The 19,597-nt window shown below is 39.1% G+C and overlaps 1 protein-coding gene across 1 annotated transcript in view; it reads left to right on the top strand.

The window, feature by feature from the left end:
• Positions 1-236: 236 nt before the first annotated feature.
• LOC139712828 (radial spoke head 10 homolog B-like) overlaps positions 237-19,597 on the top strand; it is a 33,310-nt gene continuing 13,949 nt past the window's right edge. Inside the window, exons 1-12 of the mRNA XM_071624619.1 lie at positions 237-457; positions 3,160-3,235; positions 3,962-4,030; positions 5,379-5,552; positions 9,554-9,760; positions 11,172-11,348; positions 11,983-12,130; positions 12,812-12,942; positions 15,471-15,657; positions 16,950-17,061; positions 17,893-18,070; positions 18,782-18,943. Of these exons, the coding sequence (XP_071480720.1) occupies positions 237-457; positions 3,160-3,235; positions 3,962-4,030; positions 5,379-5,552; positions 9,554-9,760; positions 11,172-11,348; positions 11,983-12,130; positions 12,812-12,942; positions 15,471-15,657; positions 16,950-17,061; positions 17,893-18,070; positions 18,782-18,943 (1,842 nt within the window). The remainder of the gene's footprint in view (positions 458-3,159; positions 3,236-3,961; positions 4,031-5,378; positions 5,553-9,553; positions 9,761-11,171; positions 11,349-11,982; positions 12,131-12,811; positions 12,943-15,470; positions 15,658-16,949; positions 17,062-17,892; positions 18,071-18,781; positions 18,944-19,597) is intronic.

Raw genomic sequence — 19,597 nt, 5'->3', positions numbered from 1 at the left:
TGGGGTATTGAAAATGTAATATAGGCCTACTTCTGATATAGACTCCACATCTGTATAAAATATAGGAACAATCCAATTCTTATTGCCCCAAAATACTTTTGCATTTCGTTCCTGACCAGAAGATTAGGTAGAAAAATAGCCTAGCAACAGTTGCTATGTAAGCTTCTACCATAATCAAACGCAGATGGCGCTGTAAGATTTAGTATTTACGACTACGCCGGAAAAAAAGAACGACGATGGCCTCCAAAAAAGGTGGCAAAAAAGGCTCTAAAAAGGCTGAAAAAGTCGTCGAAGAACCACCTCCACCAGCAGAGGAAAAGAAGGATGAAGCGGCTGAAGAAAATCAGGATGACAAACAGCAAGAAGCAGCTCCCGCAGAGGATGCTGAACCGGTTAAAGAACCAACTCCACCTCCAGAATATGATGAACCCACTCTAGCAGAATTAATCGTTGAACAGTGAGCATTCCTAACTTTTTAGCATTGATATTAAAAGTTCACAGTGTTTCTTGGCATTTCATATTCCTGTAAATATTAGATATACGGGCAATATACGTTTGATAATTCTGAAATTGGCATCAGGTGAATTTTATCAATACCTGATAATTACCTAACGTTAATTAGACTACTACGACGACGTTCATTAACGTTTAATAATACTCAGTCCCACACATGCAAATATGCGTTATGAATGTTCAACTGTACTAACTAACGTTAGTAGGTAGGCCCTTGTAATAGTATTTTATGCTACACTGACGGCCTAACTGTTACACATCAACTAGACGAACTGCAACCAGCCCGAACACCGAACGCGAGGCTCCCACAGTATAACTGTGACTAGTGTGAGAATTAACCACTACAAGGAGCGCCCCGTGGTTACTCATCAACTTAAAAGGACAAGTTCACCTTCATAACATAGACATGTGGGTTTTGTGAATGCAGCAATGAACTTTAGATTTTGACGTGCGGACGTTTGAGACGACGAGTGCGCTCAACGTGACGTTCTCCTCTCCCCTGCATTGCGTTGAAAAATAGCTTTAGATTACGCTGGGATGCAACGTATAAAAAATAAAATCGCGCCCCCATATGATCAGTGCTTGAAGTAGTTCGCTACGTTGCAAACTGTGCGGACATAAACATAGCCCAGTACGCGTAGTGAAAAACTCAGGCGATGCAAGCTAAAAGTAGATTGATTTGACGCGCGCTTCTGCGCACGCTCAGAACATGTTTTTTCCTTCTAAAAGTCCGCACGTCTAAAATATAAAGCTCCCTAGTATGTAGGCCTCGAACACAGTGAAAGCTCGGGGAAAATCAGAAAATCCGTTCAAAATTTATGAATTTTTTAAGTGTCTGCGCAGGCACTGCTGGATGAGAAGACTACTGTACCACAGTGTATGATGTCACATGCGTACAACGATATAAGAAAAATAAAAAGAGAATTTCACAAACCTCTACTTTTTGAATAAAAGGGCACATTTCTTTGACTTGCTAAGTCTACTAGTAGTACTGACATATCTTCAAGGCCAAGGATACTGTAGGCCTGATATTATTCCCCTTGCCTTCTGAAAGAGAGAAGTCGAGTGTTCTTTTGTTACGCGAGAAAAGTAAAAATATGTTGAATTTTCTTTATACTTTCTTTATGTCGTTGTACACATGTGACATCACAAGCTATAGTACAATATAGTCTTCTCATCCAGTCGTGACAGAGCAAAAACTTCAAAAATTCATAACTTTTGAACGGATTGTCAGACTTTCCTCAAACTCTCACTGATGTGTTCTACTAATATTGCTGCATTCACAAGACCCACATGTCTATGATTCGTATGAAGGTGAACTTGTCCTCTAACTTTATAAGGATGCTAGCCAGAAGTAGTAGACCGTGTAGACGTCTAACAAAGTCTAGACAGTCTAACGTAGATCTAGATTCTAATTGTCTCGCAAAAGCAGCTTCAGTTTTTTAATTTTGTTTTTGTACAAACACTCACCTAAATAGCGGAGGTTCCTAAGTGTTCTATAAATAATGACTGCTAATGTATCTAGGCCTAGACAGACACTGGCACAAGTTTGAGGACTGGTCATGGATATGGCAGCTCGAGTTCAATCATGAAAATGTCATGTTATGTAGACTCTACAGTGGTTGTAAAAAAAAATAAAAACAAAACAAAAAACAACTTTGGTATCAATTAGTACATTAGTACACGTACTGACGTAGATGCATTCACATGATGAGGATGAAAATCTGAAAGTTATTGAGACAGTCAAAAGGGAAAGGGCGGTAAGGTGTATTTTTCTCGTAACCTCAATTTTACTCTTCATGTACACACAAAGTCACCACCAAAGCAATAAAGTACTTTGTCTGATCAAAAGGACTTTACATTATCTGACTATTTGCCTGTGGAGGACGATTTGATTTTGCTACAACACACATTTCCCATAGGCGCTTGCCCGAGTATACTTGGGACTCATCCTCAACGGGTTAAAGGGAGGGTTAGTCTTACTGTGTAAGGCCCAAGTCAGACTGCTCTTGGAATATTGTTCTTGTGTCTGGAATGAACTTGCAAAGAGTGATGCAAAAAAAAAGCTTGAATCTGTTCAGAGCAGAGAGACCATAATTGTCACATTCTGAGAGACTCAAGTCTTTGGGGATTCCATCCCCAGAGAATAGACGTTGATATGCAGATATGTTTCAAGTTTTCAAGATTTTGAATGATGTGGACGATTTTGATCCAGTGATTCTCTTTGTTATCATTGATCAAGTTACACACAGTCATAAGTTTAACTTGTAGAAAGGAAGGTGTCCCGCTTTAAACTCTTTCAGCCATAGAGCAGATAGTTCTTGGAATAGGCTTTGTGCTTTTACTGTCGAGGCAACATCAGTTAAATGCCTTCAAGTCTAAGCTCAATGACCATTGGAAACGGAAACATAGTAAATTTGATCCAGATTGCTCTTTGCATAAATTGACCACTCTAGGATACATCACACTGAACTCTTCAGGCTCAGGATTGGATCCGTTGAATGGTCCTCTACCAGTCTTTAACTTACTCGGTGTCATCATAGGTAATTCAGACCATCTGTACTTAGTCTATCTTGATCAATGATATTTGTGAAATTAGCTCTAGTATTCATAAGAACCTTATCTATTCTCTCTTTTTTTTTTCAGCTATGAAGGTGACAAGACTCGTGGCTTGTATGACAATGACGGTGTGGCATATTTCAGTGGTGGACATTGTTACAAGGTATCTTATGATGTTTATGCCAGTATTGTTGTATGTTTTTAGAAAGTCTACTACTAGTAACTAGTGTCTAGCTAGATCAGTAATGTTTGACTCAGACTCTGAAATAAGCATCAATACCTTCCAATATTTCCTACCTCTCAATAACTTCATAATATTCATGAGTTTAATCCCACTTATAAATCTACAAATGGGAGCACTATCTATACATGTATGTAGAGGTGATTTTTTTATTACTTTTTGTACAAATTGCTCATGTATTTTGGTATGTGCAGCAGTGCCACATTCATACATCTAGCTGATGTTACACAATAATCATGTCAGTGATAATGTACAAATAACAAAAAATCTGCATGAAAAAGCAAAAGACTATTGTTAACAGTAGGAGGTCTGCTGATGATTAAATGTTGATGTACCATATGTGTAAAGACACATGGGTGTAGAGGAAAAGCACCATAGCGCTCACAATTCCACTTTATTTCCTGTAATCATATGAAATATAAATATTCAATTTAGATATAAGAAATATAAGTTGTAAAAAATGTATTGTACTTAACTGTAGGTTTTTTTAATTCAAATTTAAGTAATTTGATTAATGAATAAATGTATTTTCTGGAGCAAATTGCCCACCCAGCAGAGCTCCATTAAAATTAAAAGAACAACAACAACTCACGGTTCCTTTGCTTTGCTAGTAAAGAGTTTATACAAGACATATTGCTTATGACACAGGGCCAGTTCTCTCATGGCCTCATGCACGGAAAGGGAACCTACCTGTGGACAGACGGTGTAAAGTATGAGGTGAGTAGAGTTTGAATGCAAAACAGTTATATATCCATTTTTACCAATTTGAGATATTTCAGATCTATAATAAAAGTGTATTAAATCTGCTGGAAAAACATAAATCATTTGAGGCGAGAAATATATGATAATTTTAACGATATCTTCATAATATTTCTTAAATGTACTGAGTGCAAAATCATTGAATTTTTTTTTTCCTATGTGATGATGACCTTTAAACACTATAGAAATTCCAGTTACCTGTTTTTGTATTCAAATTCTTCATATACATGCCTATGTTGTACTCAAATAGCATGCTACTAGTATTGCTTAGGAATGATACATAGGATATGTGAAATGATTGTAATTGACGAAGTCAGCACATAACATGAGGCCAAATTCAATTCAAAGAATAGCTTTTCTTCAATGCTCAGTATGAAAGTGAGGTTTCACAGAATGTAGGCTTTGTCTTTATTTACAAGCAAAATCACTGATGATGAAAAGTTCATGAATTCATTGTGAAATAGAATCCTGTTGCAAAGAGTCAATGGATACAGTGATTGTGAGTCAAATATCTCCAGAAGTACTGATCTCAGGTTCTGTGCTCCAAATACCAAACTTTATTAATACAAATACTCTATGCAAATTCTACCTGGATTTCTAAAAATTTGCCATGCAAAAAGTGCGTGAAAAGTAATATATCAGTCATGTATATCAATGGAATAATATCTTACCCTTCTCTGTGGCATGCTTACAGTTTCCTCTATATAAATATTTCAGCAGCTATAGCTAAAACTAATTATTCCAACATTTTGTGGTTACTGGTTGTTGCTGCAATGTCTATTGAAGACTGATTTAGAAAGTTTCCTAATCTGTGGGCTGCTGGCATTGCAGGGAAAGACATTGGTGCAAAAGGGACAGATTACAACACTCATTATGATAGATGATGACTGGAAAAGGGTGGGGTGTGAATATACATAATATATGTACAGCATGATCTCTCTATACTGTTTGGCATGCCCTTAAAGGGGGAAATTAAATCCTTATACAAGTTATAAGTCGAGAATGTGTTGCCCTTGGAAAAATATGACCAAAGTTCTGCCATCACATGATTGTGTTCGTCTTTCTGTGACTGTTGTTGTTATTGTTAGCATTACTATAATAGTAATAATGATGATGATGATGATGATAATAATAATAATTATAGTAATAATGATAATAATAATAATAATGGTGATGATAATTAGAATAATGAAAATGATAATAATCCTTCTTATTCTTCTTATTAGTATTAATATTGTCATCATCATCATCATCATCATTTTTACTGTTGTTTTCATTATTTTGTTATCATCTTCATTATTCCTAGGGTGATTTCAACATGAATGAGATCACAGGGAAGGGCACCTACACCTGGCCGGACGGCAGTATGTACGAGGGGGAGGTCCTCAAGGGGCGGAGGCATGGACACGGAACCTTCCGCTGCATGTCGTCCCCCTCCTCCTACACGGGACAGTGGCAGCAGGGCCTCCGCCATGGCACGGTCAGTGTGTACAGGGGGGATCCAGGAATTCCGTAAAGGGGAGGGGTCTTTACAAAATTAACTCTTTGTTTGCCACTTTCGCACGTCCGACTCAGTCGACGGTGTGCCAACTTCGCGTATTCTGCTCAACAAACAAAGCCGCCAAAACCGATCGATAAATCGCTAATCCCGCGGTACAATCAAAGCGTTTCTCGCGCTTTTGTTCCTCTCACATACGGCTTGCATTCTATGTGGTGAATGACTATCAAACGGTGTTCCCAACTAGATTTTGCATGTACACTTCCTCTCACCTCCCTGGTTTCTGTCACTATTTTATGTGCAAAGTCATTCCTTTACAGTAATGTAGCAACTGGTAATTCAAAAGAAAAATTGAAAATAGAATTGTTATACATTGTATATGGAAGCAAAGTTTGGCATTCCTCTTTAACTTTGCTCACTATTATGTCCAGCTTAACAGAAATTTGTAGAAGTTATACAGATTGGAAAAACAGAATTCTTTCTCTAAGCATGGCTATCTTTGTGTCTCAGAATAACGTGGCACACAGGGGGTTTCCACCATGGCACATAAAGAGTTAAAGGGGGCACACATGCCCCCTATTTTTACCCACGCCGATGAAAATCGGCAGGGGGTTATGTAAAGGGTTCCGTATGTTTGTTTGTTTGTTTGTTTGTTTGTTTGTTTGTTTTTTTGTTTTTTTGTTTGTTTGTTTGTTTGTTTGTTTGTATGTTTGTTTGTTTGTTTGTTTGTTTGTTTGTTTGTTTGTGTACAAGATAACAAGAGAACGGGTAAACGGATTTGCACGAAATGTTCAGGGAATGTTTGGATAATGACAGGAAAGAATCGATTAGATTTTGGTGATAATCGGTTGACCCTTGCAAATTCTGTGTGACCTTGAAGTTTTGACCCCATGGTATAGTGACCATTCCGAAAATTTCCCGTTTCTCACTTTGCGATTTTCCGCTACCATACGAAGACATAAACTCCCCAACGATCCGACTTCGCTGCTCAAATGTTCGTAAGAATTCCGAAATTTACGTTTAGGCCTATTTGAGGGACTATATGTCCTTCTAGATTTATGAAAGTTCGTTCTCCGTCATCACAAACTGGCCCGTATTTTGATGATTTTTCAAATTAACATTGATTGTTTTTTTCGTTGGAGGAGCATTTTGCTCGGTCGCAGTCACACTGCACGATATGCGTGCTCAATGTCAATGCGTGTGCAAGGCCGCTGAAAATGCATCGCGCTCTACACTGTTGGTGCAAAATTGCACCGGGGACGTTGCGGCGCTCGTTGGTGGCCGAATACTGGTGCAGTAGACATTTGCATTCAACCCTTGCATTGAATAATTCCCGTAGACACTAATCATAGGGGTAATTGCCTAGGGGGTACGTAAATTTTGTTTTTCTTTTTTGCTTTTGTGGATACCATCAAAGATCGTACACTCATACGACCTTTGATATTTGATGATTTTTCAAATTAACATTGATTGTTTTTTTCGTTGGAGGAGCATTTTGTTCGGTCGCAGTCACACTGCACGATATGCGTGCTCAATGTCAATGCGTGTGCAAGGCCGCTGAAAATGCATCGCGCTCTACACTGTTGGTGCAAAATTGCACCGGGGACGTTGCGGCGCTCGTTGGTGGCCGAATACTGGTGCAGTAGACATTTGCATTCAACCCTTGCATTGAATAATTCCCGTAGACACTAATCATAGGGGTAATTGCCTAGGGGGTACGTAAATTTTGTTTTTCTTTTTTGCTTTTGTGGATACCATCAAAGATCGTACACTCATACGACCTTTGATATCATCACACTCTCGGCTTGCTATAATCAAAATATCCCGCAAGAAAACGGCGTATTTCTCGATTTTTAGCGCTTTTTCCGCGACCCGTCGCGTAGACAATACTCTTAAAACTGGACTTAATTCGCGCGCGCTTGGAAAAGTTCCGATTCTGCACTTTTGACGGTGGAATTTGGGATTTTCGATGGATTTTTGGAGGAGACTTAAGGACTTTCCTGTACGTGAATGAGTGTTAATACCGTATGTGTAATTATGTGATTTGCGTGTGATGTGACTGTAGAACCAAAGATCGTACACTTCAGTGTACGATCTTTGGTAGAACTCACTGGCTGGTGATAAAGCACACTGGCAATTAAGTGGCCGAATTCTGGTAGATGACCGAATGCACATTATGTTTACCCCGACTTTGTACTTAGGCGTGGGTCTGCCGCCTTTGACGGCCCCTCTCTAGTTTCTTATGTTTTAACAAAAAACAAAGAGGGGGTGCGCCCCCAGTGCACCCCCCTCTGGATCCGCTGTAGAACCCACAGAGCAGTTGATTTTGTGGAAATCCTCTTTTGAGAGATTTAAGACCCAGTAGCATAGGGATAATATGGAGTGAGAAGGCTGGCCTGGCAAGACTACATTCAAGAATCCCAGTAAAAAATTGTGTACAGCTTTGCCACTGATCTCTATTCAAGGGTATTATTTACCATTGGCGGCAGTGATTCAAAAAAAGTTCGGGTTATCACATTTGATCCATATGTGTATGTCGCTTGTGTCACAAAACATCCTGCTGTATTTAAACATTTTGCAATAAAGCCTAAAATATGAGGAGATATCACTATTTTTCTCAATAAACCATAACTGTAAATGGTTTATTCCAGAAACAATTTTATTATAACTATTGTTCACATTTTGTATTTTTGCCTTCCTTGTACAACCTTATGTACGTGATTTACAACATGAAAAAGATGGAAAAATAGATGTTTTACAAACTTGAACTTGAACTTGTATATCTAACAATACTTAATATCAATTATACTGATTCATATTTTTACATTGGTAGTTTCCATCCCTAACTCACATTTTTGGAACTATTTTGAAGCACTAATGCTGGGTTTTTGTTTCCTGCAAATGGTAGATTATGCCTTTAAGTACACACATAGCCAAATAATCTCAATTGGAGTCTACTGCTCCAGATGAGCGTACATTTCGATGCACATATTCACCGACTAGTGCAAATCATGGTTTTCGAATGTACCTCAGTGGACGGCGAATGAAGATCGTTTCAATCAGACCCCCTGAATTCCCATGCTACCAGCTCTTTGATGTATGAAATCACCCTCTGACTGCTTGATATCATTAGCTTCCTTCCCCAGAAATTTGCTCTGTGTAACCAAGATACCCATAATCTGCTCTGTGTTACCCAAATAAATGTAAAATGCTGACAGAAACAAATGCAAAAATTCCTAGCACTCCCCTACCCCCTTAAAAGACAGAAAGAAAGACAAAAAAAAAAATCCATTTATCACAAAACTTTTGCACAGGACTACGATGTTATGGACTATTAAAGGTTTTATAAATCTCATTTGCTTGTTACACAGGACATGATTCACATTAAATTTGTTCAGTACTGGTATGGTAATAAAATTATTCTCTCTGGTATCAAACGTAACCACTCAAACTGGACGCAATTTGTGTATTGTCATGAAGGAAAATCACTTTGCTATTGTCCCTTCATAGTCATATATTGAATTACTCTTGTAATCAGCCTTCTTTACATATATGATTTACTTTAGATACCCTTTAATATAAAATATTGTTATTATAACTATAGAGAATGACATTTCAGTGAGATCTGTCAACTTGTTTTTTTCATATGAATTGTGTGCAGGATGAAATCAAGTAGCAATGTTTGAATACTGTAAAACATGATATATTCGCGGCATGAAATTTTTGCGAATTGGAGCCGACGGCCTTTTTCGCGGCAAGAAATTTTCGCGAATTGCCTATTACGTTCAATGCATATAATGTAGATAAGAAATTTTGCGTGCATTTTAATTTCGCGAATCTTGGCACTTGCGAAATTCGTGAAATTAAAATGCACGCGAACATTTCTCGTTTTACAGTATTTATTGATACTTTTAATAGTGTGCATGCACACTATTTTACTATTTTAATGACAAGAGGTTTCGTCCATTGGCATGATTCTGCAGGGCATCATTCGCTACGACACCGATGGGCTCTCATTCTACGAAGGTGACTGGGTCAACAACAATCGTCACGGTTACGGCGTGAGGCGCTACCGGTCGGGGAATGTCTACGAGGGGGAGTGGGCGGAGAACAACAGGCACGGCCAGGGAATGATGAGATGGGTAGACCTCAACCAGTCGTACAGCGGTCAGTGGGACAAGGGCGTACAGGTGAGAAAGAGCCCCTCTCCTTGTGACTTCATGTAATTGATAGTATGTATCACTGGAAAGGCTAACAGATGGAGCGTTCAGACTGTGTTCCACTTTCTAGAGCTGTAACTTGTAGGTCAGGTGGACCTAGCTTGTGTTCACGCACTTCCACTGGAGCAGCCTTAAGACTGTGACAGTGTTTGCTTTCTATCTTCATTCTACAACAGTTGTTGAGCTTTTGGTTTTATCAAAGCCTCTGTCAGCAGGGACAGCAGAAAATTTTAAGGGGGAGGGGTGAAAGGTCAATCATACCCCCTACAAACTTTGCAGGTATTAATTGCCGATGAGATTGAATACATACAAACAGATCCCATGTCCTTCTGGAGCCCCGCAGTGCCCTCCAAGATCGCTATGTTCTTTCTTAGGTAATACTGTAAAACATGATATATTCGCGGCATGAAATTTTCGCGAATTGGAGCCGATAGCCTTTTTCGTGGCATGAAATTTTCGCGAATTGCTACTGGCATTCAATGCATGTAGTGTAGACAAAAGCTTTCGCGTGCATTTTAATTTCGCGAATTTTGGCGCTCGCGAAATTCGCGAAATTAAAATGCACGCGAAAATTCCTTGTTTTACAGTAGTATGCAAGAATGCGTGAAAGGTGAACTTGCGGAACTCCGGTGAGCAAACTTTGCAGATATCATTGCTGGTGAGATTGAATACATACGAACAGACCCCATGTCCCCCCTGGAGCCCCGCATTGCCCTCCAGGTTTGCTATGTTCTTTCCAAGGTGATAGTCTGCAAGAATGGATGAGAGGTGAACTTGCGATACTACGGTGAGCACAAGACCCACTGGGTCTCCCATGTTTATCTCTATATGTGCCATGGTGTACACCCCCTGTGTGCCACATTGTTCTGAGACAGCAATGTTGTCATGCCTTAGGAAAGCATTCTGTTTTTTCAAATCTATGTAACTTTTCCGGCTTTTTGTCACCCTGGACATGTGATAATCAATGTTGTAAAGAAAATACCAAGTTTTGCTTTGATATAAGTTGTGTGACAAATCGATGATCGCTTTTCTGTCAAATGACCAGTAGCTATAAATTATTGTGGAGGCATCATGTCCTTTGCACACAAAACAGTGACAGAAACTTAGAATTTACATGCAAGTCCAGTCGGGAACACAATTTGATAGTCAATCACCACATAAAATACAAACTGCACGTGACAGGAATGAAACTGCAAGAAAGCTTTCATCTAATTGTGGAATTTGGCTATTCTTTGATCGGTTAGGGCAGATTTGTGCGTTTGAGTAGAATATGCGAACTTGGCACGCCGTCGACTGAGTCGGGTGTGTGAACGTGTCACATAAAGAGTTAGTGGGTACCTCTTCTTTAGTGACATTTTTTTTCTCTCTCTCCTTCATGTAGCATGGTCATGGGGAACACACGTGGTACCTCAAGCGTCTCCCGGGATCCCAGTACCCGCTTAGGAACCAGTACATCGGGGACTTCGTTTACAGCAAGCGCCATGGTTACGGTGTCTTCCTCTATGCCAACGGAGCCAAATATGAGGGGGAATGGATGCACGACAAAAAGAGTGGACGGGTGAGTGCGGAACAAACAAAGAACTAGAAAAGCACTTGGAGAGCACAGACCTCCGCCAAGCAGCTCATTTCCATCCATATACCCTTGCTAAAAATCGCCCTTATTTCCCATTGATAAAGAAGCCTTTCTGTTGTGGCATCTTACAGTCTACCTCATCAGCACCTAGCTGCGTGCTGTGCCTCGAGCACATGCTCAGTGAAGTGCGTGTATGCACACCTCAAATACGTGCCGCTTGAACTCCCTCGTTTGTTTGTCCTATTTGCCAATAATAATCCTTCAGAAAACTGTGCCCTGGATCCAACGAAATTCTAATTACAATGAAATAAAAATTCAGGCCGCAACATCATCGGCTCTATGTCTCTTTTAATGTTTATTTGTTCGCTTATAATGAAATTTCGATATAACGAAAGAAAACTACCGGTCCCGAGGACTTAGTTGAAATGGGAGTCCACTGTATTATGTGATGTGGATGTACAACTGTGTCATGATACATTGCTTGTGAATAAAAATTAGAAATAATTGTGCGGGAACATGGATTGATGTGTGAACATTTCTGCACCAGAGACTTTTATGAAACTGGGATGGATACAACCAGGAATGATGAAAGCGTTTTTTTTGTTTCTGTTGACTTTAGGGCGTGTTCACCTTCAAGAATGGCCGAATATTCGATGGGATCTTTGTGGAGGACCGCATGGCTGAGTACCCGCAGTTCACCATCGACGGCAACATCACCCCAGACATCTCTGGCATCAGGACCAGGACTCCGGACCCAGCTGGTCCTGGTAGGTCCAAACCAAACATTTGAACCTGTCAGGTCCTGGGAGAAATGTTTGTTTTTCCTGCAAAAATGAATAATTTTGTCATAGTTAAATTGGCACCTTTCAAATTCAGTGCATAATTAATAGTTGAGAAGAGATTACACAGAACTGGTCCAATTCACTGAATCTGGATGGATTTAGAGAGAAATTTATCAAAGCTTGCCAATGTGATAGAGACACAGGAACTTTCATCATCTGGAATGTTTTGGCAATTTCAGAATCACATATAAAGTTTAATAGCAGTTGGCAGGCTTTTGGAAATTCTGCAATTGAAACAAAGAATCATAATTGGTCAAAAAGAGCTCAGATGGACGAGATTTTACAAAATAGAAAACTTACCCTATAACACACTAACAAAGAATAATGAATGTTGTAACTCATTGATCAAACATCAAACGAGGGAAATATGGTTTCTTGGACTTGGGATCAAGAATGAATGAAAAGAAGAAAGAGAAGTACCTAATTAATTGCATGCTTGTCTAATCTGCAGTTTCATCTGCAGTACAAGTTCCTGATGAACTCCTTGTAGGAATCCCTGACTATTCCAATCACTGGGAAAAATTGAAATGATAAATTCTCAGTGTCCTACCCAGCTCCAGACCTGGGCAAAAACGAAAATGATAAATTTCTCTGTACCCTACCCAGCCCCAGACGTGGGAGATCTAACAGCCAGGACGGACGAGAGCCGCAACACCCTCGGTCCGTCCCTGACTCTTGACCTACAGCACCTCCTGCAGGACTTTGGCGAGGAGGAGAAGGAGGAGGAGCTTCAACAGGTGGGAGGAGCTTATCACTCATATCAAGTTAACCCATCAAGTCAGATGGGGGAGGGGCTTATATTGCCATGATTATTATTGTTATTGTTGTTATTGTTATTGTTATTGTTATTGTTATTGTTATTGTTATTGTTATTGTTGTTGTTACTGTTATTATTATTGTTATTATTATTTCCTCTATCATCACAAGATGTCTCTTGGAGATCAATATCACACTGAGTTCCATTCTGTAACCTTAGTACGAAGGATTCTTCCCAGCAGTGCTGCTTTTTTTAAAAGCTTTTTTGAGCGTTTGCATGGTCCAAGTAACATCGTAGCTGCTTTGGCGTTGTTCCGAGTGCTCTGACTACAAATTGTACTTTATTATTGTTGTTGTTGTTGTAATTATTATTATGATTATGATTATTAATATTACCATTGTGATGATGATGATGATGATGATGATGATGATGATGATGATGATGATTGATTGCTATCTTTATCATCAAATTGGCTCTTCTGAATTTCACTGCATATCTTATGTATCTTATTTCCAAGTTATAACAGATGGAAATGCGCCAAATCAGATAGAAATTTGTAATTGTAAATTAAAGGCAACTTTGAGACATAATTATGACCTAGAATACGATCAAAAATTTATTCATTTATTTCTGTTGGAATTTGATATTCTGGTTTATCCAAGGAGCTGTTATAGCTGCAACAAATGGTGCCCGAAATCCTAATAACTCGTTGCAAATGTTTGGTCAGATGTTTAGATTTCATGTGGTCAAGCTAACAAGCCATGGTTCTGAGCCAGGACAAACATGTCAACACAAACACTCGTCCATCTAATGACCAGGATGTCCACTTAAAACTTTCCTTTAGTTGTAAAGAGTCAACAAATTAGATGGCCCGCAGACATGTTGTTGAAGCATACATTTCAGGATGCAATGTCTGTGAATGTTTATTAAGGATAGTTTACTATTTCATTTTGAACACCATTAGTTCTGAAGCTCATATTCTGTATTGTGGTACTTAAAAGACACTCTCAAATATACCACTGTATGCCAAATGCCATAATTAGATTATTGCAGAGGGCTGTGTGGCAAGATAGACTGGAAAAGAAAAAAAAACACACACCAATAAAAGGGTATGTACAGCATATGACTGAAGCAAAAATACCTATATCTAAATTTTGCAATTGATCAAAATTGTCAAAACTAGGAAGGATAGAGGCATCAAATTAAACAGATATATAGTCAAGGATTTTTTGTTGTGACATAATCTTTGTAAGAGATGGAAAAAAAAAAAAAGACAAAGAAATTTTTCAAGTCAGTAGGGAAGTTGGGGGAGGGGGAGGATCTTGAGCTATCTCAAGTCATGATTTGCCGAATGAAGGTTGAATGCTTTCATATTTACTGGTACTGATTTGTCATAATTCTGCTCTCATGCTTTACCTTCATTTCAATGTCATCACTCTGTCTTGGTTTCATTGTTCAACCAAGTGACACAAAAAGACACACAGTACAGGGTCACCAGCTATTAGCGTGAAATTATCATCAGTCATCAATCATACTGTAGCATCTATCAAATCCTATTTGATTGATGATATTCATGTCATATCACACATATTCCATCCACATGTATTTGAGGAGCTGCAACTCAAAAATCCAACTTTTGAGCAGCCCTCTCGTGTCCAATAATATTTTGATTGCCGAGCATCTACTTCATAACTTTTTTTTTTCAAAGTCTATTTGCAAGTTTATAACTAGTGACAGTGTTCATATTTCTTGATGGTAATTTCATTTTATGTTTAATATTGAGTCATGCATTGAACATATCACTGTGAAGTGCCATGAGCACCAAAAGGTGGACCTGCGTGCTGTACAAATGACCACTATTGTTATTATTAAAGGCATTGTTTACCATTTGCAGATGAAATAAAACCCAATTTTTGTTATTCAAAATAGTTCTAAAATGTGAGGTAGGGATAGAAACAACCACTGTATAAAATTAATCAGTGTAGTCGATGTTAAGTATTGTAAAATATACAAAATGTGAACAATAGCTATAATAAAATTGTTTCTTGACTATCAAAACCATCTATAATTATGGTTTAGTGAGAAAAATAGCGATATCTCCTTGTATTTTAGGCGCTATTGCAAAACCTTTATATGATACATAACTTGTAGGATGTTTTGTGATACAACTGACCTGCACATCAAATGTGATAACTTGAACATTTTTCAAATCATTGCTCCCAATGTTAAACAGTACCTTTGAAGTGGAACCACTTCTAATTCCTTCTTTTTACAACATATTTCGAACTGATTTTTGGAAAGTTAGAATCAAAGCTGGCTACCAGGACTTAAATCTTTGCCATTACAGCGCTGTCTTTTCACTAGCTACCACGGTATTACTTTGGAGTCAGTTGAATGCTTACTTCACTTAACAAGTAGCCTTATGATGAATTTCACATGGATGCCTTACCTCATTGAGCTCTGACCTTTGTTTGTTTGTTTGTTTGCTTGTGTTTTCCACCCTTTCAGGTCATGTTTGTCATTCTGCGTCACATGACAGCCCTGAAGAAGGTCTACTCCTACTACAGCGGGCTCGGGCACGACGCCTCGCCAGACAACACCTTCATCATGACCAGGCTCCAGTTCTGGAGGTTCCTCAAGGATTGCCGCTTCCACCACCTGGATGCCACTCTGGCTGAGATGGATAGAATATTGGGTGAGTTACTCTCATCTTTCTCTCTCTCTATAGGCGCAGTCAAACTGGCAAAAGATTGAGAAGTTTAAGATCACGAAGTTTCAGTTTCTAGCTGTCACACTGACTAAAGATCGAGAAGTTTGGTGGGGTGGGGAAATATCCCTTGTTGGACTCGGGCAGTTTGCAGTCACACTGGCAAAGTTTCGAGATCTTACAGATTGTGATCTTACCTTCTTGATCTTTTGCCAATGTGACCGTGGCTTATCTCTATCTCTATCTTTGTCAATCTCTCTCTATATATCGTCGCTGGAGTGACAAGACCTTGTATCTGCAATTTTGGTGAAAATGACTTTTTTGGATTAATGGTCAAATAATGGGTTATGTGATGTCCTGTCCAAATCCCAACTATCTTACTCCAAAAATGAAGCCACCACGGCATGTCAAAGGAAAGGCTATCCCATTCGCCACAGTGCTTTGGCCGCCATCTTTTTTGGTTCTCTTGAACATTTGACATTTTGTAGATATGAGGTCTTGTCGCCCCAGCGACGATATATCTCTTTCTCTATATATATCTCTTTCTCTCCAAGTATCTATCTATCTGTATATCTATCTATTTACTATCTATCTCTATGTTACTCTATATCTATATCTCTCCCTCTATCTATCTATCTATCTATCTATCTATTTATCTCTATCTATCTCTCTCTCTCTGTCTTTCTGTTTCTGATACCGTAATCACCAGATATTTTGTAGGCGTGATATTAAGCAAATCAAGATTAGCTTGTAAGAATTTTTGAGAGTTGGGTTGAGTTTGTGATTGAGAGCAACAGTGACGTAACGAGGAATAACTTAAATACAATTTTGCTTACTGTAAAACATGATATTTTCGTGAATGGCACACAAATGGTTTCCCAGCAAAGTTGTGGTTATAATGATAATGATGGTAATATTTACACTACCATCATCATCATTGTTAGTTATGGTGTCATGATTATGGTGATGGTGATGATTATGATTAGGTTTACAAGTGTGATTGGGCTGGGGTTGGGGTTAGGGCTGCGTCTGTGATTTGCATTTATGCTTGTCATCATTGTCACCATTGTTATTCCAGTTTGTTTTTTGTATCATATGAAATCTAAGGTTTACACCTCAATGATCATACCCATGAATAAGAAAGAGAAAAAAATATATATTTCATCTCAAAAGAGATAATCTCTTATGGCCTGTATTTTAATTCTCATTGAATGATGTGTATGCTAAAGGAATATACTCCCACCCCCCCCCCCCCTTATGAATTTGCGTCTTGACTGCAGCTTCAGACAAGGCAGCCACCGACATCCACTCCCCCCTGGACAAGCTCCTGATGAGAGAATTCCTGAATCATCTTATCACTCTGGCCTACCATCTCTACAGGGATCAGCACCAGTGAGTCTGTCTGTTGTTGCTGCGGTTCTTATTTGAGAGGGTTTTTCAGCATAGGAATGACAGAAAGTCTGGTGCATGATTATTGAGACGAAATGGTCCTCATGACAGAACATAAGGGGATTCTTCCTGTAGACACATCATGAAATGTTTTTAAAAGGATAGTATACTATTGGTTGAGATGGGGATTCAGGTTTTAACTCTTTCTTTTTTGAGATAATTAGAAACAACTTTATATGAAATATAATATAATATATTATATAAAGAGCCTGAAAGTAATCAAAAGTTTATTTGATGAAAATCGGTTTTGAAATGGCTGAGATATCCAAAAACAAAGTAAAGCAAAGTGGTCCTAGTAAAAGGTGCTCCCATTTTATTAGGACCTCTTTGTTTCTGGTAATCTCAGCTATTTTAAAACTGAATTTCATCAAATAAACTTTAGATTATTTTTAGAATTGAGTACTCTTTGATATTTCATTCTTGTTGTTAAGTTCTTATTATCTTGCAAACAGTTAAAAACCTGAATCCCCATGTCAACCAAAACTATACCATCCCCTTAATCATAACCCTAATGCTCTCTGATCGCTCGAAAGCCATACATCTCTCCTGTGTTTTGTCAGAGGGCAATCACTTCTATGCCCCTACTTTAAAGTTTAATCTTTATCTTAATTTGAATTTTAATCTTCATCTTCATCTATATTTGTGTGAACATGTGATGGCAACTCGTAGTGATTGACCACATCTTTCCCGCTGAATCTCATTGTGGATATCACAAAATTGCAGTTGACGTCATCCCTGCTCGCATCTTGTTGTCATGGCGACACTCTTTTTCAGACCTGGATGCGGTCCCATGCTAGCCTGGTGCCTCTCTAGGACCATCACGGAGAACATCGTCCCCTTCGCCTGTGATGTGCAGGGGAATTTCCTCTTTGATGAACGCCACGCCGTCAACGCCCTGGGCTACATGGATAGGTGTTATGAGGTGTACCAGGCGATATGCAGTCAAAACAAGGTACCTTGTTACACCTACCTGGTGTTGTCTAAAGGCACATAGACCGGTGGTTTAGTCAAATGCATATGTGGAAGGACGGCGCAAGTTTACTGCAGACACCTACGTGAGGACTCCTCTTTAGTGCTTGCACTTAGACACATTTCCCCGACTCTGCTAAACCGGGTCTATGCATCTTTATGAGGTCTTTGTCAACTTCATGGTTCTGAGACCAATTATCTATCAAAGATTCTCATTATAATATCAGCCTCAGAACATGCATGGTGTGGGAAATCACTTCATGTTGTGATATTCATGGAAGTTGCACGTGTTGACACCTTGAAGAAGTTGTGATATAGAGATGTACCATGACATGCAGTACGAGGCTCAAAGCTCACTGACTAATGCAATTTTTTTGTCCCATTATCATGAGTTAGAATGACAAAATTTCCTCTTGTCGTTTGTAAGAGCAGGTTCCCCAATCTGCTGTCGGATCAGATCTTTTAATGCTTTGCAGTGGTTACATGCACCAGACTGTGGTTGATATTTCAAAACACAGACACAGTTCGTAGGGTGTGAACTGCAGTCTGTAGATGCAGCTAATGTGCACAAGTGATTTGCTGAAGAAGATTTTCATGTTTCTGATGAAGAATTCAGCAGAACAACGGGACATCTCATATTCCCAGTAAGCAAAAGGATTCATTCATAAATGTCACAATTTTTTTAATTCCACAGTATCCGCCCTACGAGCAGACCCTCAAGATGCGTGACTTCCTGCACACAATGAACGACTACGGCCTGGTCAACGACAACCTGACCGCGAAGCGGATCTTGGAGATCCTATCGTGCGATGACCCGGCGGCGTACGACTCCCACGACTGCAACCTGGAACTAGAGGTGAGGTTTAAGGTGGCAAAAACAGTCCGGAGGCTTTTTGATGTGTTCTCCCAAAATTTTATAATGAGATCCACGTCCTCTTGAAATTCTTTGTGATCGTGAAAGAGCAAATGGACTTCAGGGAATAATCATATCATAGTCTGCACATAGGTACCTGTATCTGTGAATTCGTAGAGAAACACACTGTACATGCCATATAATAGCAAGTCTAAATTTTCGCGAATTGGGACTTCCCGACCATTTTGTGAGTGGTTCAATTCGTGATCAGGGAGTATGGTAGTGAATGGAGAAATGTATGTGTGCACGTCATATTCATGTCGGGATCATAGTCAATATTTTCGCGTGTCTGTAAATTCGTGAATTGCACCTGACTCGCGAAATTCACGAAAATAAAAACCTCACAAAATATTTTGTATATATAGTAGCATGTTTGCAAAAACTGCTGATCCAAAGATTAGTCGGCAGCTTTGTGAATGGGAACTGTTCTGAGATGTATGTGTATTTACTCGAAGACCATCACTTCATGAAATGATCCTAATGCTATGGATCGAAGATTAGTGAATCTTCATAATATGCCAACAAATTTCAGTCATGTAGCTATGAATGTGACAGAAAAGCATATACAGTGGAAACTCGATATAACGAGATGGTCGG

Source organism: Diadema antillarum, unplaced genomic scaffold, assembly GCF_040938485.1.
Source record: "Diadema antillarum isolate AM-2024a unplaced genomic scaffold, OU_Dant_1.0 seq00001863_RagTag, whole genome shotgun sequence".
Taxonomy (NCBI): Eukaryota; Metazoa; Echinodermata; class Echinoidea; order Diadematoida; family Diadematidae; genus Diadema; species Diadema antillarum.
Note: the sequence above shows the minus strand (reverse complement) of the source record. Positions and strands in the feature narration are given on the sequence as shown.